The 26937-nt window shown below is 52.1% G+C and overlaps 1 protein-coding gene across 6 annotated transcripts; it reads right to left on the bottom strand.

Annotated features, from left to right (window-relative positions):
• Positions 1-915: 915 nt before the first annotated feature.
• On the bottom strand, positions 916-26768 carry LOC121362865 (H(+)/Cl(-) exchange transporter 5). Of its 6 annotated transcripts, XM_041484763.1 has the most exons (15): positions 26642-26767; positions 25987-26039; positions 23072-23134; positions 17251-17400; positions 11651-11802; positions 10503-10602; positions 8981-9165; positions 8394-8516; positions 7764-7970; positions 7399-7479; positions 5635-6177; positions 4852-5038; positions 3326-3724; positions 1636-1852; positions 916-1285 (listed from the first exon to the last, which is right to left on the bottom strand). In XM_041484763.1, the coding sequence occupies exons 4-15, from the start codon at positions 17381-17383 to the stop codon at positions 1195-1197; spliced, it is 2418 nt and encodes an 805-aa protein (XP_041340697.1). In that variant the 5' UTR covers positions 17384-17400; positions 23072-23134; positions 25987-26039; positions 26642-26767; the 3' UTR covers positions 916-1194. The 6 variants fall into 6 exon arrangements, with proteins under 6 accessions (XP_041340697.1, XP_041340694.1, XP_041340695.1 ...); XM_041484760.1 differs by lacking the exon at positions 23072-23134; XM_041484761.1 differs by lacking the exon at positions 23072-23134 and having other exon boundaries at positions 25987-26036; positions 26642-26713.
• Positions 26769-26937: the final 169 nt, after the last annotated feature.

The raw sequence follows: 26937 nt of genomic DNA, 5'->3' as shown, positions 1-26937 counted from the left end.
TCCCCACAAACATAAAACAACTGAGGCCAGGATGAAGAGCATCAGTCTCCCAAGGCATCCAGAAGCCTCCCAAATTCCAGTAAATGGGCACAGTTTTATTAACAGGAAAATCATTTGGTCAGTGCTGGGACAGGGACTGAGGAGCACAGGGGCCGTGGTGGGAAGTGTTTCTTGCATAGCTGTTGGCCAAGGAGACCTGGGAATTCCCTGCTGGGAATCCTCCAGCTGGGATCCAGGGACAGGAGGGAGCAGGGAACAGCACGGTGTCCCTCCAGTGGGACAGGCACTGGGCCCTCCAGTGGGACAGGGTGAGGAGGAGGAGGCCATGGCCACCTGTGCCATGTCCAACACCACCGGGGTTTGGGCAAGGGCAGGAATTCAGGACTCATCACTCAGGAATTTCAGTGATGTGCTCAGGGGAAATCAAGGAGAAGGAATCCTTGGGAATAGATCAGAGAAAGGCAGCAGGATGGGAAGACACCTGTAAACTCTTCCTACCTCCTCCTTGGGGTTCTCTTGACAAGGCAGTGGCAGAGTAATTAATACATTCACTAATTAATCAAAACCAGCATCTTCCCAATCAGAAACTGGGCCAAATTTTAAGGAGATCTGATTTTTGGGGGGGGGGGGGGGGGTTGGTTTGCTGGGTTTTTTTTCCTTCTTTTAGCTGAGCAGCCTCAGTCAGCCAAATTTTGTTTTTCTCTCCCCTATTTTGGCTTCCCAAGGTGTGATTTTTCCCAAGTGGACAACTGGAAATACACCACCCTGAGCCCAGCCCTGTCCCTCTGCCACCACCTGAATACTGTGTGCAAAGCCATCCTGCTCCTTCCACACCTCTGAAGTGCACAAACACCTTGCCTTTTCCTCCCCATGTTCATAACAGCAGTTCCAACAAAAGAAGAGGAGGAAATACAATTCTCTAACATTTTGCTTTTACTCCTTCATGGAATCTTTCCAACGCAACTTCACAAAAGCAACGTAAATAAAGTCTCTTTTTTTTCTTCTAAAAAGAAGATCATGTTCCACAGATTCCGTAGTGCAATTCATTATCTGGTAGAAAAAAAAAATCTTCTTCAGCTCCATGGAGGAAAACGCTGGAAACAGTTCCATGGTCTCAATAAAAATAGGAAAGTCTACCCAGGATGGGCTAGAAAGTTCCAGGTATGTGGGACACACAATCCCTACAGTCTCCCTCTAGTTGAAGAGGATGGAATCGGGGTCCTGGTTGGCCATCTGTGCAATGTGCTTTAGTACATCCTTTTTGGTAATGATCCCCAGCAGCTTCCTGGAAAATTAAAAAATGCTTTTAATGCACCGACACCACCAGAAGGGACCCTGGCAGGGCCACTTGAGCCCCTTGCAGGTGCTGAAGAGTCTTTTGGGATTCAAAGTAACACCCCACAGAAAGTATTGCACCCTCTGAGGGTGGTAAAACACTGACACAGGCTCTCAGAGCAGCTGTGACTGCCCCATCCCTGGAAGTGTCCCAGGCCAGGTTGGACAGGGCTTGGAGCTGGGCTGTCACAAGTGCCTTTGCCAGGCAAGAAGTGCTCCAGGATCCAGCCCCAGCTGGATCCCAGTCCCCTTTGTCCTGGGAGCAGAGGAGGTTCTGACCCCAGGCCCCAGGGCTCCTACCCGTTGTGAGTGACCAGGCACTGGCGCAATCCCAGCTTGCGGAAAATGTCCACCACGATCTCCATGGGCGTCTCGTCTGTCACCGTGAAGGGACTGAGGTCCAGGATGCTCCTGAGCTTCAGCACAGATGGGGAGCTCGGAGGCAGGGGGGGACAGTAGTCAGTGAAACAAATAATTGAGGTGCTCACAATCCCATCCTGCTTCTTCCGGGCGTTTTCTGCAAAGAGAAATATTGAATCAATATCAGCACTCTTTTCCTTTTCCAAACAGAGGAGCATTCCCATTCCTCAGCTCACATTTAATGGCCTTACAAGTCCTTTCCTTCCCTTTGCCAGAGCTGTTCCCACCCAAGGAGGGTGTGATGGGTTTCCAGCCTTTCTTCTAAGGGAACCATGGAATCATTAAGGCTGGATAAGATCCTTAAGACCATCAAGTCCAACTGTCAACCACCACCACCACCACGGTCACCCTGTGTCCTCAAGTGCCACATCCACACATTTCTTTGAACACTTCCAGGGATGGTGACTCCAGGGCAGCCTCTGCCAGGGCTGGACAACCCTTTCCATGAAAAAATTTTCCCCAATATCCAACATAAACCTCATCTGGGCACAACTTCAGGTCTTGTTCTGTCACTCATTACCTGGGAGAACATCCAAGATCTCCAAAGTTCCACTGCAAGGGTGGGATTAGCCTTTGCCCAAAGCCAAGGCTGTTGCATCTCACTGTACTCTGGCCAGGTAAATACAAGTTCTGGAGACCTTTTAACTTCACAGTTTTTAGAGGAGGTAAATAAAATGCTTTGTACTTTTATGAGTCACTGATTTGGGTCCCATGCAGAGCACTTAAAGGACTATTTTTAAGCACCCAACGACTGGCACAGGTTCCATGGATGTCATGAGGGTCAGGAACGGAAAACAAGTCAAATACTGGCCATCCCTCAGACCTTCACAGCAGTGCACACACAGCTACTGTGGGTACCTGCCATACTGCAATCTGATATCAGCGTTACAAGGCTTCCTGGGAAGGGCCAGGTATGACAGCCCAAACACCAGGATAGATATTCAGAATACTTCAGAATATTTGGGATATTTTATCATGAAAACCCAAATTCCATTCTGTGCTTCACTGTACACAGCTTGGGGACAGGACCACTCTTAATGAATCCCTGGAGATTCCAAGGAACCCAAGTGCAGAAACTCATGGTGGTACCACAGAAGGCAGGCAACACACATAACATCCTGATGCACTTGTTCCTGTATTTTATTCCATATTGGAATAAAATACAGGAACAGGTTCCACAGGCAACCAGTGACAGGACAAGAGGACACACCCTCGGGCTGTGCCAGGGGAGGTTCAGGTTGGACATCAGCAGGAATTTCTTCACAAGAAAGCTTGCTAACATTGGAAGGGGCTGTCCACGGAGCTTGAGTCCCTATCCCTGGAGGTGTCCAGGGAAGGCCTGGATGTGGCACTCAGTGCTCTGGGCTGGTGACAAGGTGGGGATCGGACACAAGTTGGAGTCAATGATCCTGTGATCCTATGACAAGCCACCCTGTCCTTCACATCCAAGGCAAGCAGAGCCCAGCCACACTGCTGGCCCAGCCACCAGCACCAGGAGTGTGTGGCCTCCCCGGTCAGTGACAGCTGGCATTAATGATAGCACCTTCACCCAGGCAGTGTCACCCCTTACCGATGGAAATGATGAGGTCTCTCCTGAGGACAAACCCCACCAGGCGCTGGGATGCCCGGGACACCACCACGGGGTAGCCGCTGTAGGTGGTGCTGGTGACGATGGTCTCCACATCCTCCACAGTCATGGTGTCCTGCGTGATGACCGTCAGGGGAGGGTCGTTCTTGCGCGGCCGCATCACGTCCATGGCCCGTGTCTTGTGCGAGAACTCCTCCTTGGCCTCCAGGAAGGGGTACCCGTTCAGGCGGATGTGCGCGTCGTAGATCCCCTCGCGGCCGATGGCGTCGGCCACCCACTTGCTGGTCATGGCTGCTGCCATCAGGGGCACGATGTACTCCAGCCCCCCGGTGAGCTCGAACATGATGACCACCAGCGACACGGTCATCCGGGTCACCCCCCCTGCCAATGCAGCACGGCTCGGGTCACTCTGGCATTGTCACACCAGTCCCCACCTCTAGAAAAGGGTGGTGCCAGCACAGCTGGACTGCCCCGTTCAGCAGCACCAAACACAATCAGAACAGCACCAAAACCTCTGTCCCTGCCATAGCACCAGGCCTGGCACTGAGCTCAAGGTCTCTGTGGGGTTTTGTCTTGGCATGTTTTAATTACTTTTGAGATTTAAGTCCCAAAAGTACTCGCAAACATTTTACAGGAGCTTAATTCCAATATCCATTCCCCAAAGGGGCACAACCCTTCAGTGCTGCCCAGCAGTAAACAGAACCATTAATGAAGTTAAAGTGTATTTATCTTCCATCAGTTGCATGCAAACAATCCCACAAAGGTCTGTATTTGAAGGCTATCTCATTCCAACCCCTGTCACGGGCAAGGACATCTCCCATTAGATTGGGTTGCTCAAACAAGGTGTATCTCCTGTAAAAAGGCCAAAGATGGGGTTTGGTGGCATGTTTTTAGAGGAGAGTTTCTCCTGATAAAGTAGTCCATTAGGACTCCTGTACTATTCCACGGATGAGGGGACTGGGAATTGTGAAAGTGAAGTTCAGTCACATGCACCCAGTCTCTCCAACCCAGCCAAGAGGAAGAAGTGTTACCAGAAAACAGAGCACTTAAAAGCAGAATTGCATCACGAGATTTAAGGCCAGAACAGGAAGTAAAATGAATTAAAACCCCACAGGAAAATTCAAGTCCTTGGGCAGCCTCAACTGTTCTGGCTCCCACTCAGGAGCTCCCCAGTGCAGCCGCTGTGCCCAGCACCGAGCTGGAGATGGCAAAAGAACACACCAGGGTGAGGAACACATGGCACACTCTATTACAGTTTCCTGGGGTTGCTGAGGTGACACCAGCTCCGATGGTCAGTCACAACCACAGCTCTTCAGCCACAGAATCACTACAGGGTGGAATGAGATTGTCTTTAAGGTCCCTCCCAGCCCAAACCATTCTGTGGTTCAATGACAAAAGCAGGAATAACCTCTAAGATCAGGGAGTCCAACCATTCACCCACCACACCACCTCTTCACAAGACCCACCAAGGCCCAGCCCCAGCACGGCCCCAGGCAGCCCCAGCTTACCCAGACAGGCAGCAGCGCCCACCATGGCGTAGAGGCCAGGGGTGATGCAGTCAGCCCCCTGGCTGCACCAGCCGCTGAAGATGGCCCAGTCATGGTGGTAGAAGGCCAGCTGCTCCACAGCCACCCCCAGCAGCCGGCCCGTGATGGCCCCCACAGCCATGCTGGGGATGAAGAGCCCCGAGGGCACCTGTGGGAACACGGGCAGTGAGCAGCAGAGCCCAGGGACTGCACAGAGGAGCGGTGGGACCTCAAATCAGAGTGAGGCAGAGGCTTTGCCAGAGCTGAGCTGGAAGGGACATTTGAAAAGTCATCTAGTTCAACCCCCCTGCAATGAGCAGGGACATAAAAACTGTCCACGAGCTCACACCTGGGAACTACATCTGCAGCTCCAGAGGCTGCACCAAACAACTTCCAAACCCTCTGAGCAAGGAACAGCTCCAATTAGGCATTAACAAATTAAGACACTGATTGCTTTGCAATTAGCTCTTTCATCTAAATCACATATTTATCAAAAAAGCTTGAGGCAGGACAATTTAGGAGCATTCTGTGTCTGGAAAATGGGATGTGGAGCCCTGAGGCACCAGTTTTGTGACTGCATTTGGTGCCCACAGTCAGGCTGGAAAGTTTCTACTACCCTCAGGTCCAAGCAGCAGGACAAAAACTGCAGTCTGTCCCCTTCTGACAGAGTTTGGGGGAACACATGCCTGGTTAGAGAGGAAATAAAACTTTAAGGATCCTAAAGAACATGGGAAGAACACGAGCTCCTTTACAGGAAACCCTCACCTTCATGCCAAAGGTGAAGATGGTGATGAAGACCTTCATGATGAGGGCCAGTGCCAGCTGCCACATGGCCGTGTACACGCCGGGGCCAGCGGCGCGGTCAGGCAGATCGTCCCCCTTGGTGCTGTTGAAATCGTTCACGTACTCACAGAGCTTGGACGAGTCCAAAATCCCACAGTCGTTGAAGAGCTCCGAGATCAGCTCGCTGGTGCTCATCCTGGTGTACTCGTTGGGGAAGGCCAGGATGGCTGTGATGGCCGTCACCACGATCACCTCCAGAACTGGGTACTTGCCCAGACGCGTCGTCTTGCGCCGCCTGCACCAGGCAATGTTGCTGCGGATGAAGAAAGCTCCCCAGAGCCCACCAAATATTCCCAGCAGGATGAAGGGCACCAGTTCCAGCAGATGCCATGGCATGTGGAACTCCACGTAGAAGAGCACGAGGCGGCTGTTGCCAAAGGGGTTGATGGAGCGCAGGGTGAAGGCAGCGACCAGCGCAGCGAAGAAGGAACGCCAGAGGGTCTTCAGAGGGAAGTAGTAACTCACCTGAAGAGGAGAACAAAGCACATTGGGTCACCTGAACACTTAGCATGACCCCACTGCAGGGAGTAAAGCCAGGACAGAGATCCATGAGCACTGGCTCATTCCCTGCTCTCCAGCCAAGCACCCCAGGCTTGCTCTGGAGCTTCAGTTCAATGAGGACTTCAGTGAGTGGGATGGGCCCTGGCCTGCAGCACGTGCATGTGTCTTCTGTGATCCCTGGAGCGACTCACTTGGGTAATAAAACCTGTTACACATCAGCCATGAGCTGAATTGAGAGAATTCTGCGACTCTGCAAGGTCCAAAGTACCAAACAGCAGTGCCTGCCATCACTGCCACCAACTATTGCTCAGCTGAGCAAATCCATCCCTGCCTTCCTCTGAAATCCATCCTGGTACGCCCCTGAGCTAAATAGCAGTGGTCCTTTCACATCCAGATCAACAGATTAAGGATTAGGTGGTCCTTGGGAAGAAAAAAGGATTGATAAACCAGAGAAGTTTGTTCCCATGTGTAGGTGTAGAAGAAGGGATTATAAATGACCTCACCCCTGATAAGTCACGGTTGTACTAATTACCAAAGAAGAAGAACAGCCTTGCCCTTAATGGGTCCCAGCAGTGACTAATAAAGATAAGTGTGATAAAAGGGGTGGGTTGGCTGGTTAGGGAGAACCTGGAGGAAGAGGACCTTGAAGAAGAAGACATTGAGGAGGTAGAGGAGCCCTGAGGAAGAAGGAACAATCCAAAGAGACATGAAGAAGACCAAAAAAAGGAAGAGAGCTGCTGCAAAAGATCTGCTCTGAGATCAGTCTGGGTCTGATAGACTCGGAGCCTGCTGTTGGAGCCTGCAGTCATAGTGGAGCTAGGGAAAAGCCTGTGGTCAGAGGCAGCAAGGAAATACTTGCAGTCATATTGCAGTAGGAAATAGCCAGAAGTCAGCCTGTCAGAGAAGCCAACAGCAGAAGTTTGCTGTAGTCAAAGTCAGGATGGCTAAGCTGTAAAGAATAATGAACTGGGACCCTTTTCACATTGTTAAATGAGAGTGTGTGTCTTGGCTCATTTCTACCCCTAACGAGAGGTCTGCTGCAACACCCAGGTACCCTGGGACACAGCTGTCAAGAGAGTGGACAAGGGAAAATGGCCTCAGGCTGTGACAGGGGAGGGTCAGGTTGAACATCAGGAGGAATTTCTCCACGGGCTGCATTTCTAACCCACAGCATTCCAAGGTTACCTCCTCCAGGCTGAAGAGCACTCCTCCAATGGGAGCTCCAAAAGCCACAGACACACCGGCAGCAGCAGCTGCTGACAGCACCTGAGGGACAGACAGAGGCACTCAGACTCTTCAGCCCTCCCAACCAGCCCCCTTTTTTGGTTTGTCTTCACTTAAATTTTTACCATGTTTATCTACAGCACAGTCAGCTAGGTCTGACCTGCTTTAAGACAGCAGGGAAAAGGTGGAGTGAGCCAATTCCCTGAGAAGAAGCTCCAAAAAATCAGTTAGCATAACAGGATCGTTTACCCCAAAACAGAAGCATTTATGCTCAGCCCCAGAGCCCCAAGCCCACCTGACCTCCCCAGGCTGGTGTCCCCACACACCTCCCTGCGCTTGGCCTCGTTCTTGCGGTACTTGGTGAAGAGGTGGCACAGGATGTTCCCACAGCAGCAGGCCACGTGGACCAGGGGCCCCTCCTTGCCCAGGCTCAGCCCCGAGGACACGGCCAGCACCAGGGTGATGGTTTTGATGACCAGCGTCCACTTGCCCAGGTAGCCTCTAATGATGAAACCACTTAAGATAGTTTTGATCTGGAAGTCAAGCACACAAAGCTCTACAGGCTTTCATTCAAGCCCTGGTCAGAGCTCCTGATTTACTGGACATTCCCAATCCTGCCCTTTTCTACAGCTTTCAAGAGTTCCCCTGAGCTATCAAAAGTGAGAGTCCATAAAAATATCTTTCCATGCAAAGGCAGGAGCAGCCATCTGAGCCCTTCCCTGAGGGCCACTATCCCTGCTGAAGGAACACCTAAGAAGTACCTCCTGCAGCAATGCCAAAAAAAGGGATTGCATGGAGACCTTAGTATTAGACTTATTTCAAACAGCTTGGAAAGACACCTACATATGAAGCCATCATCTAAAGTGGAATATATTTTTCCATAACATGCATGTGTAAATTTTGGGTGGTGGATCCCTACCCCACCCAAAAAACAACCCACTCTTGTTCTCACTCACCTCTGGGATCCCTGAGCCACAGGCATAGGGAGCAAAGCCCTTCACCAGGAGCACAGCAAGGAGGGAGAACATCAAGGCCCAGATAACATACATGAAGTAGTTGAGGATATACGCAAAGGCCCCCTGAAACACAGAGCAAATTGCCAAAATCAGATGGTTTCAACTGAAACCACATCACACCTGGGCACTGAAGTGAGCACAGAGAATCAGCAGGACACCACACAGAGTTACCAGCTAAAAATGGAAAGATCTGCCCTAAGTCTGGGGTTTCAAAGCCAGATTCCATTTGCTGGGTTAGCAATCATGGCATTCTCCCAGAATGTTCATGGGCAAAATACCCTCCAACAGCACATCCTGGACACACCAGTGGCCCACTGCACTTGTAAATGTGGCAGTGCTTTGCCTCCCCACATCCCCTTCAAGGACAACACCCACATAACCTGTTTATTGACACCCCTTTAGGGCCCCAACAATGAACCACTGAACCACCCAGAGCTTGGACTCCTGGCATCCACATCACCCCAGGGATGCTACAGGCAGGGCAAACAGGGAATTCAGCACCAAAAGCAGTTCCAGGTGTCCATCACCTCTCCATGGCCAAGGATCAGCTGGGACCAGCTCTTCCACTCAGGACACTTGTCCCTGTCAGTGAAGGTGGTGTTGGATTTCCAGCAGCAGTGCTCATGGTTGAACCAGAACCCTGCCAAACACACTCCTTCCTTCAGATCTGTCATCCAGTGGGCAGAGATGTCGATCAGACCTGCCAAGGAACCTGGTTTAAAGGGGAAAAAAACAAAATAATTTAATAAGCAGACTCAAACACCTGAAGGTCACAGTCTGCCCCACCAATTTTGGACTCACTCCCAACACACAGAGCAGTGTGGTATTTCTGCCTACAACTCACTTTTATTCTATGGAGAGCTAAATGAGAGGATTTGCCTAGTTTTGAATAATTTCAATACATTGAAAGGAGCAAGTCAGGAAACAGAGCGTGGCTGATGATGTTTCAAAGGCTGACTGTGTCCAAACACACCCCTGCATCACCAGCAATTAATTCTTCTCAATAACTGTTTGTTAAATACAGCACAGCAGCAGCAGGAAGGCAGAGAGGGATGTCCCACATTCCTGGGGGACTCAGACAAAATGTGTCACCAGGATCCAGGAGTTGTACTAACAACAGCAACACTGTGACAGGAATAACTCTGAATTTGGAGAAAACATTTCCAACCCTAATTTAAAAAAAGAAAAATAAAGGAGGGGAAAGTTACAACTGTGCCAAGTAAAACAAGGCAAGCAGAGCCAGTACAGAAGGGAAGTCAGGTTTCAAGAGGAATCTTCAAGTCACTTTTGTTGATAACTCCTCCAATCCCAAAACCCCCACACCAAGGCAGAGGCCAGGGACCTCTGATCCATAGAAGCAAGTGGCAGCACAAGCTCCAGAGGCTGCAATAAACATGCAGCAAATCCCCCAGTTAATGACCAACTGGCCAGCAGCCTTCCTGGGTAAACATTAACACAAGATTTCACTCCATCCCTCGTGACAGATGCTTGCTGCTTCCTATCGGGAAGATTTGTATCCAAGTGATTTATTCCTGCTGCCCTGGGGCCAAAGTTTGGTTCTAAGTAATATAAGAGGTGTCAGGCAGCTGAATTCTGAAAGACATCTGATTTCCAAGCAACATCTCTCCCTTTTTATATCTAAGTATAGATGGAAAAACCCCAAAAAATAAGGAGCTCTTGCTGGCAGCCCCTGGCATTAATCCCTTCAGTACCCACGAAGAGCATTCAGCACAGACATTCCCAGTGTTTCAATCAGCTCTGCTTTAATGAACGTTTTTTATTCATTTCAGAGTTCCATGCCAGCAGACCCAGAGCAGAGTCCAGGACATCGCTCAGCCTCAGTTTTGTATTTTGGTTTTGCACAAACACAGGCTCAAAGCACTTAAAAATAATTCCCTGTGAATTTATAAGGCAGCAGCAGAGCCCTTGGTGTCAGCACAAGTCCTCACTCCAAAATCCTGTTGCTCCAAGGATCTGCCAGGCCTTGGGGAGGAATGGATCCTGATGCTGCAGTGCAGGAATATGTTTTACCTGGAGGTTTGCTCTCACCTGCCAACAAACCAATAAGGAGCATCAACAGCCAGCCAGAGAAGGCGTCGCTCACGCTGTGCAGCAGGGCCCAGGTGGACTCTTTGCTTCTGTTGGTGATCTGGGAAGGGGTTTGCAGAAAGAAACAAAACCCCATGAGGACTCTGATCCACAGTGGTAAATGCTCTAAAACTACTTGGTGACACTGTGACTCTGCTTTGAGGAGGGAGAGAAAAAGCACCTGTAGCTGCTCCTACAGCTGCTGCAGCTCTGGGTGTGGGCAGGAGAATGGATCAAGGATCATGGCATCCCAGAACGGGTAGGGTGGAAAGGGACCTTAAAGATCACCCAGTACCACCCCCTGTCATGGGCAGGAACACCTTCCACCATCCCAGATTGCTCCAAGCTCCATCCAGCCTGGCCTGGAACACTTGCAAGGATGGGCAGCCACAGCTTCTGTGGGTACCTGTGCTAGAGTCCGAATGATACGGACAGAGATTGGGGTTGCAGATTTAATGCCAGCAGAGAGGAATGGTCCAGCTGGAAAGTGGGCACTGGTGGCACTGGGAAGTGGGACTCAGCCCTGTCCCAGATGCCCAGGATGGCTGAGGCCTGTCAGTCTCACTGTTCCTGACAGGCACACAAAGGGTGACAGAACAGCCATTGTGTGCCCGGCTGCCTCTCCCAAGGGAAACATTCCAGCTCACCACTGCTGTTCCCTGTGACAAAGCAAGGCTGGGGATATGGGTGTTTCAGCTAAAGCCCCCCCTTGCATTCTGAGCAGATTCCTTTAATTGCAGAAGTCCTGGGAAGGAATTCTGGAAGAACTGAACTCTTCTCAAACAAAAAAAAGTCTTCTCAAACAAAAAAAATCCAATAGAAAGAGCACCATTCACCAGTGCAAATGTGAGAGCAGAAAACCAGGCTGGTTCTGTTCTCTAAGCCCCCATTTGGAATAAATCAAAGCCTTCAGAAGACAAGCAGCAGCCAAAAAACTGCAACATGTCAGATTTAGTGCTCTTTTCCTCAAACTGAACTCTCAGCCCCCAATCCTAAGGGCAATCCCTCCATCCCGGGGTCTCCAAGAAGAGCTTCCCTACCCCAGCAAGAGTCACACATTAATTACCCTGCACTCAGAGCCAGCAAGGAGGAGGAGGAGGAATTTTTACCTCCCTGTGCCTGTCTCGATCCCTGGACTTCTCTCGCACCCAGTCTATGGTGTTAAAATCCTCGTAGGTGCCCACACCAGGAAGAGGCTCCTCCAGGAAATCCATCATGGTGCTCGTGCCGTTCATCCCTCCTCCATTATATGAGGAGAAGCCTGGTGGGGAGGAAGGGGGAAATTTGAGCATTTCTTAGTTTTTCCTCTTTTTATAAAAAACCAAAACTCATTTAGAAGGAAAACCACAGATTTCAATGGAAATAAAGAGCTACTGAGGTGTTTCCTGAGCTGAATACCACGGGCACATGTTCCCAGGTGATCTGTGCCAGGTACACCCTCCCCAGCTTCAGCAGATCACCTGAAGATGGGGTTGCTCCTGGAAATGACTGTTCAGAGCAAAGTAAATCACCACCAGCACCTAGATGGTGCCTTTTCCCCACATACAGGACTTGCCACAAGGATATTTTGCCATTTCAGGCAAGTAAATGGGAGAGGAAGAGGAGAAAAGGAATATTTAGGACTTCCAACAGATCTGAAGGGTATCCCAGGTGGATCTGGCAAGGATGAGAGCAGGATGGGCAGGAACGCATGGATGGGAGCAGGGAAACAGAGAAAGCAAAGCATCCAATAGGGCCTGGAAAGCAGAAAGTGGTACCAAATGGGGGCTTGGAAACACCAAACCGGGACTTGCAGCCTCCCTCAGGAGAGAACTCAGCCAAACCACTGGACCTCCTGCTTAACCTGCTCCAGCCTGTGGAAAACAATGCTTAGCTTGGGTGTACATTCCCCAAATTCTGGTTCTGGAAGACACTGAGTGTTTGCAGTCATTCAAAGGGAAAAAAAGAAGAGCAAAACCCAAAATCCAGTCAAAACTGGTATGTGGGGAGAAGAGGAGGGTTAAAACTCCCAGACAGAAGGATAATGGTTGATACTTGAGCATATTTAGCTTGCAGATATCACGGGGGCAAAGGTGTCTCCAGATGGGAAAAATAAGGAATTCAAAGAGCTGCCCTCTGCCCCATCATCTGAAGCAGGAAGGGAAAAGAGCTGTGAAGTCTTCCCAAGCCCATCTCCCAGATTGCCACAGCTGCAGGAAAACAAGATGAGTCATGTACAGAACTGACAACCACCACAAAATAACCCACTTAAAACAGCTCCTCGCTTCACCTGGGACAAAAAAAAAAAAAAAAAAAAAAGATGGAGCTCTGCAGAGCTCTTCCAAATGCTGAGTGCACAGGCTGTGAGACCCAACTGCACAGGGAGGATAATAAGGCACATTTTCCGTGAGGAATCCCTTGTTTTAACAGCATTTTTGAGACCAGAAGCTTGGAAATGCAAAATTAGTATCAAGGCTTCCAGAGATTTCCCCACTGAAATATCCCCGCAGGAAATCCTAGATGCTGCTCTCTAAATCTGATGGATCAGAACCTCCTGGAATAAACCATCCTGACAACAACATGAGCAAGGGGAGAACAAGGAACACTGAAATGCCTGGAACTCCTCCTGCCACCTGGCTGGTGCTGCTCCAAGGACATGAGAGCTACCTGGCACAGGTATCCAGGGAATAGAGGCCTCATCCTGGCCACCTGAACAAGTCCCACCTGCAGCCCAGAGCAGCAGCTGGGTTTGTTCCCACAGGAATGAGCCCTCTCCCAGAAGCACCCCAATCCTTCCTGATCCTGCTGCAGACAGCAGGCTCTCTGCTGTCTCTCTGGCTATTCTCTTTTTTTTTTTTGCCTATCAACCAAATCTTTCCTAAAGATAAAAGATACAGCTGTCCTAAAGAAAAGTATTCATGAAGGAGAGTTAACCAAGCTAATAGAACACCCTGAGAAGCATTTTCTGCAAGAAGATGAGATCAGTCACATTCCATGCTCACTCTCCTGGAATTACTGCCCAGACCAGCAACTTTGAGCTGTCCTGGGAACACTCTCCCAGCTCAAAGATTGCCCTGGAGCACCAGGAACCAGACCCCGAGGCACAAAGCAAGCACAGACAGAGGGGCTGCAAGTCCTGGTACCCCCAGCAAGACCCTGATGGCACCTGCAGGATCCCTCAGGCACAGCCCCTGTGATCCCATCCCATCCATAGCCCCAGTGGGCACATGGGATGGGCTGATTCCACTCCATACCAGGCAGGTGCAGGCTGGAGCCTGATCCTGCTCTCCAGGATCCCCTCTCGGCCCAGCTTGCCCTCCCCTACAGCACCAGGATTTCTATTCCCAAAGGAAAATCCTGAGGTCTCCAGCCACAGGCAATTGTTCATTTGACAGATGATAATGAGAAAACATCTTTATATTTTTTTTCAGGGGTAATCCAGAACTATGAAATGGCTGACAGCCATAAATATTTATAAAGATCATATTTCCTGCCTCAGCTTGCTGCAAATCAAGTATCCTAGGATTCCCAGATAGGAATAAAGGAGGAAAATGAGCTCTGTGATGCCCTGCCAAAACACATCCAAGATGATTGCACAGATTTCCCTGTTTGTAACATCCAGATCTCCAAATTGGAGACAGTGAGTGAAAAGTGACCCTGTTACTGCTCATTTCAAACAGAGATTTCTCAGTGTTCTGATCACTCCCCAGAAGGGGTTAATTAATGCTCCACTTCAGACCCTGCCGGGTTTAGGAAAACCAGGCTGGACATGGTCAAGTTCCAAGTGTGCCATGTGCCACCCCACAAAGCCACAGTTTGCTGACTGTCCTGCCAGTGCCGAGGGGACAACCACGGCACCTGGAGAGCTCCGCGGCTGCTTCCCTGCTCCAGCAAATCCCAGAAATGCAGGAGGTTCACAGGGACAGTGAACAAACAACCATTACACAGCAGAAATCCCACAGCCCACCCAGCCTGCTCCACCACCCTCATGCTGGCTCTGCCGCCCCACAGCGTGCACAGACACAGGGACACATTCCCCTTGGCTCACATCTCCTTTTCCTCCCGGGAAGGGTCTCCTCACCCCGGCTCAGCCACTCCCCATCCCTAAGGGGCAGCTCCGGGGCTCTGTCCGTGCCGTGGCCGGGCGCAGGGGGACATTCCCGGGGCTCACAGCGGCACTTCGTGCATCCTCCTCCTCCTCCGGGCTCTGCCGGGCCGATCCCGCAGCGCTGCTCGGCCCTCCCCGCCCCTGGCGTCACCGCACCGTCACCAGAGCCAGCCCCTGCACCCGCCGGGGACACCGCCACCAGGGACAGCCCCTGAACTGCCGGGGACACCGCCACCAGGGCCAGCCCCTGCACCCGCCGGGGACACCGCCACCAGAGCCAGCCCCTGCACCCGCCGGGGACACCGCCACCAGGGACAGCCCCTGAACTACCGGGGACACTGTCACCAGTGACAGCCCCTGCACCCGCCGGGGACACCGCCACCAGGGACAGCCTCTGCACCCCACCAGAGGGACACTGTCACGAGAGCCAGCCCTGCACCTGCCAGGGGACACCTCTAGACGCACTCCCGCAGCTCCAGCTCCTCCCTGTGCTGGCCCCAGGGCTGGCGCAGCTCTGCAGGTGGGGTCTCACCTGAGCAGGGCAGAATCCCCCCCCTCCCCGGCTGCCCACGCTGTGCTATCAGCCCAGGGCACAGGGGGTTTCCAGCACCATGGCCAGGGCAAGTTGAGCTTCTGATCCACCAATAGCCCCAAGCCCCTCTCCTCAGAGCTGCTCTCCATCCATTCTCCCCCAGGCTGGATTTGTTCCTGCGATTACCCCAGGTGCCAGTTCTGCTTCACCCGACAGCCCAGCTCCGAGGATCCACCAAACCCGACCCTTAACCACGGAAGGACACCCAGACACGAGCACTCTGCTCACCACATCCCACATGGGATGCTCCTGGCACCCCAGCCTGGGACACTCCCTGCTCTGCAGCCCATTCCCAAAGCTCTGCCCCAAGTCACCATGCAGCACAGGAAAGCACATTTAACAGTCTCCTGACAGTGGTGGGTCAGTCACTGATGTACTGACAGACAGACAAATCCCTTTCTTTTCCCACTCAGCTGACATTTTCCTTGCTTAATAACTCCCAGGAACGCTCTTTGCTCACTGTCTTTCCAGCAGGCAGGCACTGGATTTTCCTTTTGTCCTCTGGGCATAGTCAGACTTCAAAGGCAGCAGTCTTTATCTCACCTTTATTCAGTGCACACAGAGCTCAAAGGGGCTGGTGATTAAGTTCCTCGGGCTCCAATTTGCTGGTGATAACTTGTCATTCAAGCATTGTCCAGGAGACTGAAACTCTGCACACTCCCCACATTGACTTTGGTCTCCCTGATAAAAGCTCCCGGGTTCTGTGTGAGGTCAAGGAGGAAGGCGGGTGAAGAAAGCAGGGGAGATGAGCCAGCTCAAGGCTCTCACTTAAATTTTAATTTATTTTTAAATTTAAGATGGAGAATAACTTGCTGCTAAATCCTGTTTGTGCTTATAAGCACCAGAGAATCATTCAGGGTAAACTGGGCACTCACACCTCTGATCATGGTGTCACACAGATGGCTTTGAGTTGGAAGGGACTTAAAGCTCATCTCATTCTACCCCTGCCAAGGGCAGACACCTTCCACTGTCCCAGGCTGCTCCAAGCCCTGTCCAACCTGGCCTTGGACATTTCCAGGGATCTGGGGATAGCCACAGCTTCTCTGTGGCAAGGCCTGCCCACCCTCACATGGAACAATTTCTTCTTAAATCTAACCTCAATCTTCCCTCTCTCAGTTCAAACCAACCCCTGTCACTACCTGCCTCAATTCTTGCCTTTAAAACTCAAGGAGAAAAAACCTTTTAAAATGCCACAGACAAATGGAGACCTTCCACCACTGAAACACTTTTGAGTCTTCCTCTGAATGGACGAGAGAGCCACCACCTCCCAGCTGGGCCCCCACAGCTTCAAGTTTCACACTGGCACCCCAACATCTGCCAGCAAACATCTGAAGTCAGCAGGGGAAGTTCACAGGAGAACTGAAACTGGCATTTGGGCAAGAAGCTCTTCCCCCTTTAAAATTTCCTCTTTTACTTAGTGTCACCTCCCCTGAGGACCTGAGACCCTGTCAACAGAGAGAGCCTCATCCAGGGGAAGGACTCCTCAGAGTTCAGCATATCCATGTTGACTCATCTCTTCTCTATGAATTTCACTGCTCAGACTCCAGAAGGAGGAGCAGATCCTCTAGCCAGACAAGGGGTGGCAAGAGAAGCAACAAATCCTCTGTGCTGCCACACAGGGAGATTCTCTCCACGACAGAAAACCTCCAAAATTACAGATAAGCAAGAAAGGAAGGGAGGGGACAGTTTGTGCTCATATCACAACCCTCAGGAATGGCTCAGTGCTGCAATTTCATGGCACCCACATCCCTCCCCCCTGCCACTGCCAGCTGTTCTCCACAGCAGCTACTTTGGAAAACTCCAGGAAGGACTCTCCTGAAGGCAGAGGATATGCTCCATGTCACAGCCCAGGAGCCACACAGATAGGGACACAATCCAGCACAGAATCCTGCAAACTCTTCACTCTGGTGCCAGGAAACATCAGACCCATCCTGGGCAGAGGCCAGCGGGACCCACACAGCAAATATTCCCATTAAATCGTATCCAAAGCCATCAGGAAAAACAGAAAGGGGAGAGCTCGTGGGTGTTACCTCCCATCTCCCTGTCGAGTGGCGGGTCATCATCTGCCATGGAGAAATCCATGGATGCTCCAGCTATTTCCAGCATATCCTCATCGCTGGTGCCACTCTGGAAGCTCCCCCGACGACAGCCCTTCTGATCCATGGCCAGAGCTTCCAAACCTGCCAGCAAAGGGAAGCTTTTTACAGCACAAGCAGGAAAACTCATTTTCACACCCAACTGGACTGACACCTGACCCTGGAGACCCAGAGGCTGCACTGCTCTTCCCATGGGAAGGCTGGATGCATGATGTCACCTGAAGTTCAGGCCATGGCAAGAGCCACTCCAATGTATTTATTAAATAATCTCCACGCGTGCTCTCAAAAGGTTTGCAATGTTGGTTTTTTTTTGGACCCCACCAATCTCGAGGAGCTGGCCATGCCACACCATGACAAGAGACCCATTGTCTCTCCTCCTCCTTTCCAGGAGAGCAGAGGAACTACAATAGCACAAGCTCTGAAAACATAATAATAAACAGAATGGGGGGGGGGGGAAAGTCAGATATGAGCTTTGGAAACAGCTCTTGCCACATGGAAATGGGAATCCTTGCATCTCCATGAGAAGACAGAGCCACAGAATGACTTCAGTTGGAAAGGACCTCCAAGACCATCGAGTCCAAACTGCACCAAATCCCCACCTTGTCCCCATCCCAGAGTATTAGTGTCACCTCCAAGCCTTCTTTAGACACCTCCAGGGATGGGGACCCCAAACCTCCTTGGGCAGCCCCTTCTAATGTTAGCAAGCTTTCCTGTGAAGAAATTCCTCCTGGTGTCCAATCTGAACCTCTCCTGGCACAGCTTGAGGCTGCCCTGGTCCTACTGGCCACACTGTTCTTGATCCAGGCCAGGCTGCCTACCTGGACTCACTGCCGGCCATGTGCACTTTGCTCTTGCAAATACTGATTTTCTTCCAGAGATTTAAGAGAGAAACCAACTACATAGCTCAGACCTGTTCCAGGAAGGGAAAACGCTAGCCAGCCCTTCCCAACAGGCTGAATTACACACTCTGCAGAAAACACTTCCTATTACACAGAAGAAGCCATCACAGCACACACAAAAAGCCTTGGCACTGCACAGGGTGCTCTCTGCTGAGCCATACACTGTGGAACACCACTTTCCTTAACTTTTACACCGTGTTTTCTCACTGAACTGCCACAGAAGATCCTGGAAAGGAGGGAGACAAAGGGAGCTGGGTGCTTGGGAAGGCACACGAGCAGCTGCACACCCTGAGAGCACACAGACAGTGTGGCCCAGAGAGCCAAGGGCAGGAGAAACCCAGGAATTCAAAGTTATTTGCCATCTAACAATGAAAACAATTTGATGGCATTGAAGTGCTGTGATGCTCTTCCAGTAAACTGCTTCCAGGGAGCACAGAAGATCCAGCTCCCAGCCTGGGAGGCAGGGATGGCCCAGTCAGCCTGGCAGAGAATTAAGGAAACTGTGCTGGTGTGTCTCTGTGCTCGTTTGCAGCTTAACATGGTTTTACAGGTATTTTCCAATACGACTCAGTGGGTATAAATATGTGGGAAATGGGGCTAAAATATCTCTGTATTTGTAGAATCCCAGAATAGTTGGGGTGGGAGGGATCTCGAAGTCCATCCCGTTCTACCCTCTGCCGGGGACAGGGACACCTTCCACTATCCCAGGCTGCTCCAAGCCCCATCCAGCCTGGCCTTGGACACTTCCAGGGATCCAAGAGCAGCCACAGCTTCTCTGGGCACCCTGTGCCAGGGTCTCCCCACCCTCACAGCGAACAATTTCTCCCCAATATTCCACCTAAAGCTCTCTGCTTTGCACAGAAAGCAGCAGTTCCTGCAGCCCAGGCAGAGCAACAAGACCTCCTGCTCCCCTCAGTCCCTCCCTGAGCTGCTTCTCATTGACAGCTTTAAAAACCAAAAGCACGGCAGCAAGCACAGCACCTTCCAGCCACAGCAGAGCCCAGGGAATGCTTGGCAGCACAAGAAGGACACACAGGAGGATAATCCCATGCTCACTTCTCCTGTCAGATTGAGACAAGCGGTTGAAGACATTTTTTCTTACCAAAACACTCCTTCTACAGATGCTTTCCCAGGCACGAGGAATAAAATTAAATAAAAAATAGACAATTTTCATGCTTATCTGGTTGTTCATTTACCCCAGTTCTCCACCGGACAACAGCTGCCTCTTTGCACAGGCCCTGGCACTGCCAGAACCCCCAGAGCACTCGTACATACCCCAGGACTGCCGGTGTCCCCAGCGCCCGTGTGACACCATCCTCCTCCAGCTGCTCCCATCCACCTCCTCTGCCCTTCTACTCCGTCCTGGTGCTCCCCATGGCAGTCAGAGAAAGGGAAGCAGCAAAGCAGAACCTGGCAGGGTCCCCAGGCCACCGCCTGGAAGTGACTCAGTGACAGCGCTGGCAGCAGGAAGCCAGAGCCTCGCTGCCATTTCCAATCCAAAACCCAAGCATTCCAAGGTTTTCTCCGAGCTCCAGGCTGGGTGTCACCCAGATGGGCTCCCTCAGTCTTGCTGTAGCACCCACGCCAGTGCCACCGTGGCAGCAGGGGATGGGACTGGCACTCCAGAGCTCCAGCACTGCCACGCTCACAGCAGCCCTTCCAGCACACTCCAGGCTCCAGGGTTTCCCAGTCACAGCATGGAAGAAGCTCCCACAGCACTTTTTCCTCCCTGTCAGAGGAGAGGCTCGACCCCAGCTCCAGCAGCACCACATGAAAAATCACACCAGGAGCATCCTGCCAGGAGCAGGCAGCAATCCCAGCCAGCCACCTCGGGAGCCATTCCTGCTGTGGGAAGGAGCCAGCTTACCACCTAGTGGCTGTTTCCACTGGGAAACCAAAACCTGGATCACAAGACTGGGGCTTCTTTAAAGATCAGCAAATCTAAGCTGATCAACTTAGATTGACAACTCAGAGCTCTCCTTCCTCTCCAGCCCCATGTGGTTCTCAGGCACATCCCTTCCCACAAGTACCAGACCACTGGTGTATAAACTAGGAAAAAACTGCAGAATAAGCCAATTTTAGCTGAATACAAAAAGAAAGGAGAAAATAATGTAGCATTTGGCTGTTGGGTCAACACTCCTTGTCCCTGGCTGGGAGTCAGCAGAGCCAGGCTTTCAAAGTCCTGGAATGGCTTGGGTTGGAAAGGACCTTAAAGCTCATCCCACCTCTGACATGGGCAGGGACACCTTCCACTATTCCAGATTGCTCCAAGATTCATCCAGCCTGGCCTTGGACACTTCCAGGGACAGGGAGTTCACAACCTCTCTGGGCAGCATCATCCCTCTACAGGCTCCCACCAACACTAAACAATCCTGACATTATCCATCCTAAACAGAGGAAGGGACTCCATGAGGGTGAAACTCCACCTATGTGTGAACAGAGAGAGCTGATTTGGATTTTTGTTGTATTCCAACCCTTGAGATATGGAATCCTATGCAGGAGGAGTTGAGCTGAGAAGCCTCGTGCACAGTTGTGCTGCCAAATCAATACCCCAGGGAGGGGCCAGCCCTGTGTCCCTATGCTGTGACAAAAGAGCCAATGATTTGCCAGAGGCAGTTCCCAAGACAACGTCATTTTTCCAAGCCATACTCTCCTCCAATTCCCCGTTCTGTCCGAAGTGACCACAAACAGCCCCAGATTTCGTAGAGAGAAAACTACATCAAATTTCCAAGGGCCTGGAGTGACAGGACAAGGGGGAATGGTTTCACCCCTGCAGAGACGGGGTTAGATATTGGGAAGGAATTCCTCCCTGTGGCAATTTCCAAGGGCCTGGAGAGGCTGCCCAGAGAAGCTGTGGCTGCCCCATCCCTGGAATATTCAAGGCCAGGTTGAACAGGGCTTGTAGCAACCTGGGATAGTGGAAGGTGTCCCTGCCCATGGCAATAGATGGTCTTCAAGGTCTCTTCCAGCCCAACCCATTCCAGGATTCTGACAGCTCCATTCCCAGGGTGGCCACAGAGGACGCTGGTGCTGCCCCAGCCCCAGTGCAGGAGCAGGATCCTGGAGAAGCTGTCCCTCCTGGGCCAGGGGCACAGAGCTGGCTCTGGCACAAGGCTGACCTCTCCAGGCAGCCTCTCACCCTCGGCAGCTGCTCCAGCACAGGCAAACACATCCCGGGAATGCTGCCTGTGTTGGGCCAGGGCAGTCCGGCCACACCAGCCCGAACAATAGGTTTGAGAGAAACTGGGAATTCTACCAACACACGCTGAACACAAAGACTTGCATTGTTTTAGGGCTTGTTTGGGGCTCTTTTGCTGTTCTCTGACGTACACCCACACGGGCCCCAGGAGGCAACAGTGCAGGCTCTGCTCTGACATCCCTCCAGCAGGGTAACGGGGGCTGTCAAACACCACCAGTCACAGCAGAGAGCAGCACATGAATCCTGGGGCACTTTGGGTTTCCCAGGCACCCGGGCTCACAAGGTGTTGTGGGGTTCACTGCCATCCCAGCATGCACAGACACACACAGCCCTCATCCTTCCATCCACACCAGGACCACCTCTTCTGGAACAATCCACCATTCCACAGAGCTTCTGCCCCTCAGCCCAGGACACTGGAATACTCAAACAGAGGCAAACAGCAACACACCCATCCCAAAACCACCCCAGCAACTGCTTCAGCAGCAGGTACAGACTGAAGTGAGTGCACAGATGTGCCTAAAGGCACTGCCAGCCCTGTTCAGAACTAGTACCAGTCCTCCAAAAGCCAAAATAAACGCTGTTTAACACAAATCCAGCTGAGCTGGGAGCACTGGTACATCACAACTCAGAATCAGGAACACATATTGACTACTTATTCACAGTTATCTGCCCCATCCATTAGTTTCATCACAAAACCTCTTTTTTTTTTTCCTCCTAAATTTTCCGTCATTACCATTTTAGCTCTCACTTAAAAAGCCACAATCTCAGCTCAGCCACCTCTACCCAGGAGTTTCCTCACAACTACTGCTAGCTTCCTTTCCTTTTTGCTTAATGTTTTGACTAAAAGCAGCTCAACATGAAAATGCCCAAGACCAAATTTACAGGTAGTTTGTGACCAGTTGAGGGGAGGTTGCTACTGGACTCTAAACTGTATTTTCCAGACTAAATCCAGTTGTTTACCGCAGTTTCCATACTCACATTAACAGCTTCTTTGCCATTCCTAGCCTCTTTGGAAATCCAGGACGGTGTCCCAGCTCCGTGTGGGAGGGTCACCCTGTTTGCCCAGCATAGCTGTGTGGCTGCTAAGCGATGAGGAGCAGGCGTGCGTGGGCAGGCTGGCTCAGCACGCCCTGCCCCGTGGCAGGAGTGTGACCCACAGCCCCAGAGGGGAACAGCCCGAACTAACGGGGCTGGTTTGCACCAGGGAGCATCTGGGATGGGGTCCCGAGGGTGCAGCCCCACAGATTCATCCCAGCTCACAGCAGAGTGTGGAAACAGCCCCAGCACATCTGCCACAAAAGCAACTGGAAAATGGCCTGGGTGCAAGTGAGATGTTAATACCTAGAACCATGGAATTCCAGAATGATTGGGGTGGGAAGTGACCTGAAAGTTCATCTCCCTGCCATGGGCAGGGACACCTTCCACTATCCCAGGTTGCTCCAAGCTCTGTCCAACCTGGCCTTGGACACTTCCAGGGATGGGGCAGCCACAGCTTCTCTGTGCAACAAACAAGAGAATTCTCTACTTCCCAAATAAGTAAGTTACTGGTTTGTGAATTTGTCCTGTAGTATTTTGTAAGCTCATTTCCACTTTCCAGGTTAAAAATGTCTCTGCTGGAGTCACACGCTGTCCATTCACCACCACAGAGGATGCACACCTTTGGATCACAGGCCTTGCACTTATCCCATTCATCCCATATCTGCTATGTTCAGTTATTCTCCTGGAATTCAAAATGAAAAAGGATCTGCTGTTACAGATCTAACAGAGAAAGTGATGCCCAAAACTGTGCCAGACAGAAAAAAAGCTAAATAATCACTGATAAAATACCATCTTGCCTCAAACACCACCTCTTTTTTCCCATTTTTCTTTCTTCTTTAATTGTTTTAAGGACTACCATGGCTACAAAAGCAAGACTTCAACAGATATTCTCAATTATATTTTATAGGCCAGTTTAGAGTCATGCTTGCATCAAGTCCCAGACAGAAACCTGTCATGCCATGCTTTGTAAACACCCAGCTGGATCTCTTCCAGCAGAACACCTTCCCCTTTCGGTGTTCTTTTTAGGAGACACTTCTCAGCACACCCCAAAATCCAAACAGCACCACATGGAACCAGGTCCAGACTCATTCTGATGAGAGCTAAGCTCTGCCTCGTGCTCAGCAAGGCAGAAAACCCCCACAATACCGAAATATGGGCTACAACAGGTTTAACGGGATTTTCAGGCACACAGAGAACACAAAACACCCAACTTGCACAAAATCCTAGGAGAGAACAGGCTGGAAAAGCCTCCCTGAGGCGAGGGAAAGGGTAAGGGGAAGAGAGCCAGAGCCCAGGCTGGGGCTGCTGCTGAGCACCCAGGGAGCCACGTGGATCATCTGGAGCTGCTGCCAACTGCAGTGGGAATTACACAGCGAGAGTTGAGCACACCAGGTACCTTTCCAAGCCTTCCCTCTCCACAAAATCCATCCCAGCTGCTCAGCACACAACATGGAGATGATTTTGTACATTTTTATCAAACCACAGGATCTCATTCCACTCACAGGCACCTCCTTGACCTGAACTATAAACTCTCCTTCCTTGCCGATGGTTAAGAAACGAAGAGAAGCTCCTGAAGAAGGAAGGAATAAAGGCAGGCAGCTCTCTGGAAGTGCTGGATCACAGCCCAGCAGCTCTGAACCCCACTGCACTGAGGCAGAACAGGCTGGCACAATAGCACAGGGCCAGCGCAGCACTGGAGCCACTCTCCAGGCTCATTGAATTTCCAGGGATGGTTCCAACCTCCTCCCAAAGCAGGACACACATTCCAACCTCACCTTCCACCTGGCAACAGCACAAACTGGGACATTTTGGGTCCAAGTATTCTGGAGGAAAAGCCATGAAGAGGAAAAGGGACTACTAAGAAGAAAATCAGGGATATGATGGAAATATTCCACCCCAAAATGCCACCAGTTGCTCCGTCAGACCAAAGTGCTCAGCTAGGCTTGCTCCTCTCCCCAAACTCCAGGGACAACTAAAGCATCCTTGCTCCAACTAAAACATGTACTCATCCACGGAGAGCAAGGAATGGTGGCTTAAACTGCCAGAGGGTAGGGCTATGTGGGATACTGGGGAGAATTCTTCCCTGTGAGGGTGGGCAGGCCCTGGCACAAGGTGCCCAGAGCAGCTGGGCTGCCCCTGGACCCCTGGAAGTTCCAAAGCCAGACACTGGAGCATCCTGGAGTCCCTGTCCCTGGCAGGGAGTGGGACTGGATGGACTTTAAGGTCCCTTCCAACCCAAAGCATCCAAGACCTATAAAACCAGGGCTCGCAGTCCCTCACAAACACCTGCTGTGAGGCCGTGCTGCAGCAGCAGGAGGGGGTTGTTATCCCAGAGGGAACAATTAAAGGTCTGATGCACAGAACCACTCCCACCCAAGCTGTCACCTCTGCACTCACACCCCAATCCAAGCTGCTGGACAAACCTGCTGGATGAGTCCGTGACAGACCATGGCAAGGTCAGTCCGTGGCAGCCCTCACCTGCCTGGGCAGCCTGGGGCTGCACACCTCCGGCCAATCCCACAACACCCAAGGGACGTGGGATACTGCATGGATGACCTCTGTGTGAACATGCTCCAGGTGAGAAATTTGGGGGCCAACTTGGCTTCCTTTACTAGCAGCCACATCCAGCTGAGACACAGCTGGTGGCACCTTGCACAACAAGAAGGGAAGAAGAAAATGAGGGACTGTGACAGAGGGAAAGAAATCATCTGGGATTTGGGGAAGGGGGGGCAAAGGTAGATGCAAGGTACAGGAGCACAAATCCAAATCTCAAAAGACATTTTGGTGCAGCCAAGTGTGAGGTCACACCCCCCAGACCATTCCCTGCCCCGTGCACAGGGTGGGGGCCGTTCCCAAGGGGGCAGCTCAGCACAGCCAGAAGATGATTTGGCTGCTGCATCCCAAAGAATTAAAAACAATTCTCTATTCTACACAAGCTCCACCCATGCAGCGCATGGAAACAAAAGCAATCCTGTTTTTGAGTTCTTGTGGGAATATAGGAAGTCAGAAGAGCAGTAGTGCCAGCCATAGCCTCCCAGGTGCTGCCAGTCCTGTCCCATGGACCCCTGAGCCTGGAACAGAACCACCAACACCTGGCAAATTCCAAAGTGTGCAGTCCACAAATGCCTGCTCTGAACAGATGTAAAAAGTTGAATCATTCATTTCATTCTGGTGCAAAAACCTGAGGAACAAGATCCAAGATTAAGGAAGCCTTTAAAGCCTGGACAAGCCAAACCTCAGAGCACCCAGAGGCTGGCAACACAGTATCACAAGATTCCCAAATTCCAGCTGCTCTGTTTCTCACCCTCTCTATTCCTGGAGGTTTCTTCAGAAGGAAGTTTTCCTTGAGCACCCAAACAGGCCCAGAGGGACACCAGCTGCACTCCGTGCAGTGCAGCAGGGACAGACAGGAGGGAATCCCATCCCTGTGGCTGCTCCATCCCATTCTCTGCCCCCAGCACTGGCATTCCCCCACGGAGAGGTCAGCAACCACTTCAGAGGGCCATTTATCCATCCAACAAGTTGTGTCAGTACCTTCTGCCAAGGATCAGCTGCTCCTGCCGCCACTCTGGCACCTCCTGGAGCTGCTGGATGAAAAAGAGGGTTTCAGGCAAGGAAGCCCAGCCAAGACCCAGGGCCCTCCCCAGGCCAAACCGTGGGGCAGAGCCAGCCTGCACCTGGTGCAGGGGGGCTGCTGGCACTCCACACAGGAGACTCCCGGGGTCACAGAAGGGCTTGGGATGGGAGGGATCTCAGAGCCCATCTCCCACCCCTGCCACGGCAGTGACACCTTCCCCTGTCCCAGGCTGCTCCAGCCCCAGTGTCCAGCCTGGCCTTGGGCACTGCCAGGATCCAGGGGCAGCCACAGCTGCTCTGGGCACCCTGTGCCAGGGCTGCCCACCCTGCCAGGGAACAATTCCTAATTCCCAATATCCCCTCCATCCCTGCCCTCTGGCAGTTGGAAATCACTGACTCCTGCCAGTCACGAGCACGTCCCTGCCGGACGCGGGGATCCGCAAGCCCCGGATTCCGTCACTGCCCCGAGCTGCCACCACCGCCTTCTGCAAAGCTCCCGGTGCGGCGGCCGCCTTCCTCCCCGCCAGGGCACAGACGCGCGCACCGGGAGGGGAAGAGGACGCGCTGCCGCCGTCAGAGCTCCCCCTGGCTCTGCCCCGGCCCGTTCCCGTACCTCGGCCGGCTCTCTCCGGCCTGGCCCGTCCCGGGCCCGGCGCCCGCGGCCCCTCCGGCGGCTCCTCCGGCGGGGCGGGCGGAAGGGGCGGGGCGAACCGCGGGCGTGGCCTGCCGAGACCACGCCCTCCGCAGGCGCATTCGAAGCACGGGCGGAACGCGCCGGCGCCATCTTGGCTGAGGGCACCGCGCTCTTAAAGCGGCAGCGTCTCATTCTGCACGGCAGGGACAGCGGCACAGGGCCCCGCCCCGCCCCGCCCCGCCCGCTCGCTCCCTCCTTCCCATCGCTCGCAACCA

Source organism: Pyrgilauda ruficollis, unplaced genomic scaffold (assembly GCF_017590135.1).
Source record: "Pyrgilauda ruficollis isolate IOZ18807 unplaced genomic scaffold, ASM1759013v1 scaffold67, whole genome shotgun sequence".
Classification (NCBI taxonomy): domain Eukaryota; kingdom Metazoa; phylum Chordata; class Aves; order Passeriformes; family Passeridae; genus Pyrgilauda; species Pyrgilauda ruficollis.
This window is presented reverse-complemented; position numbering and strand designations above follow the sequence as displayed.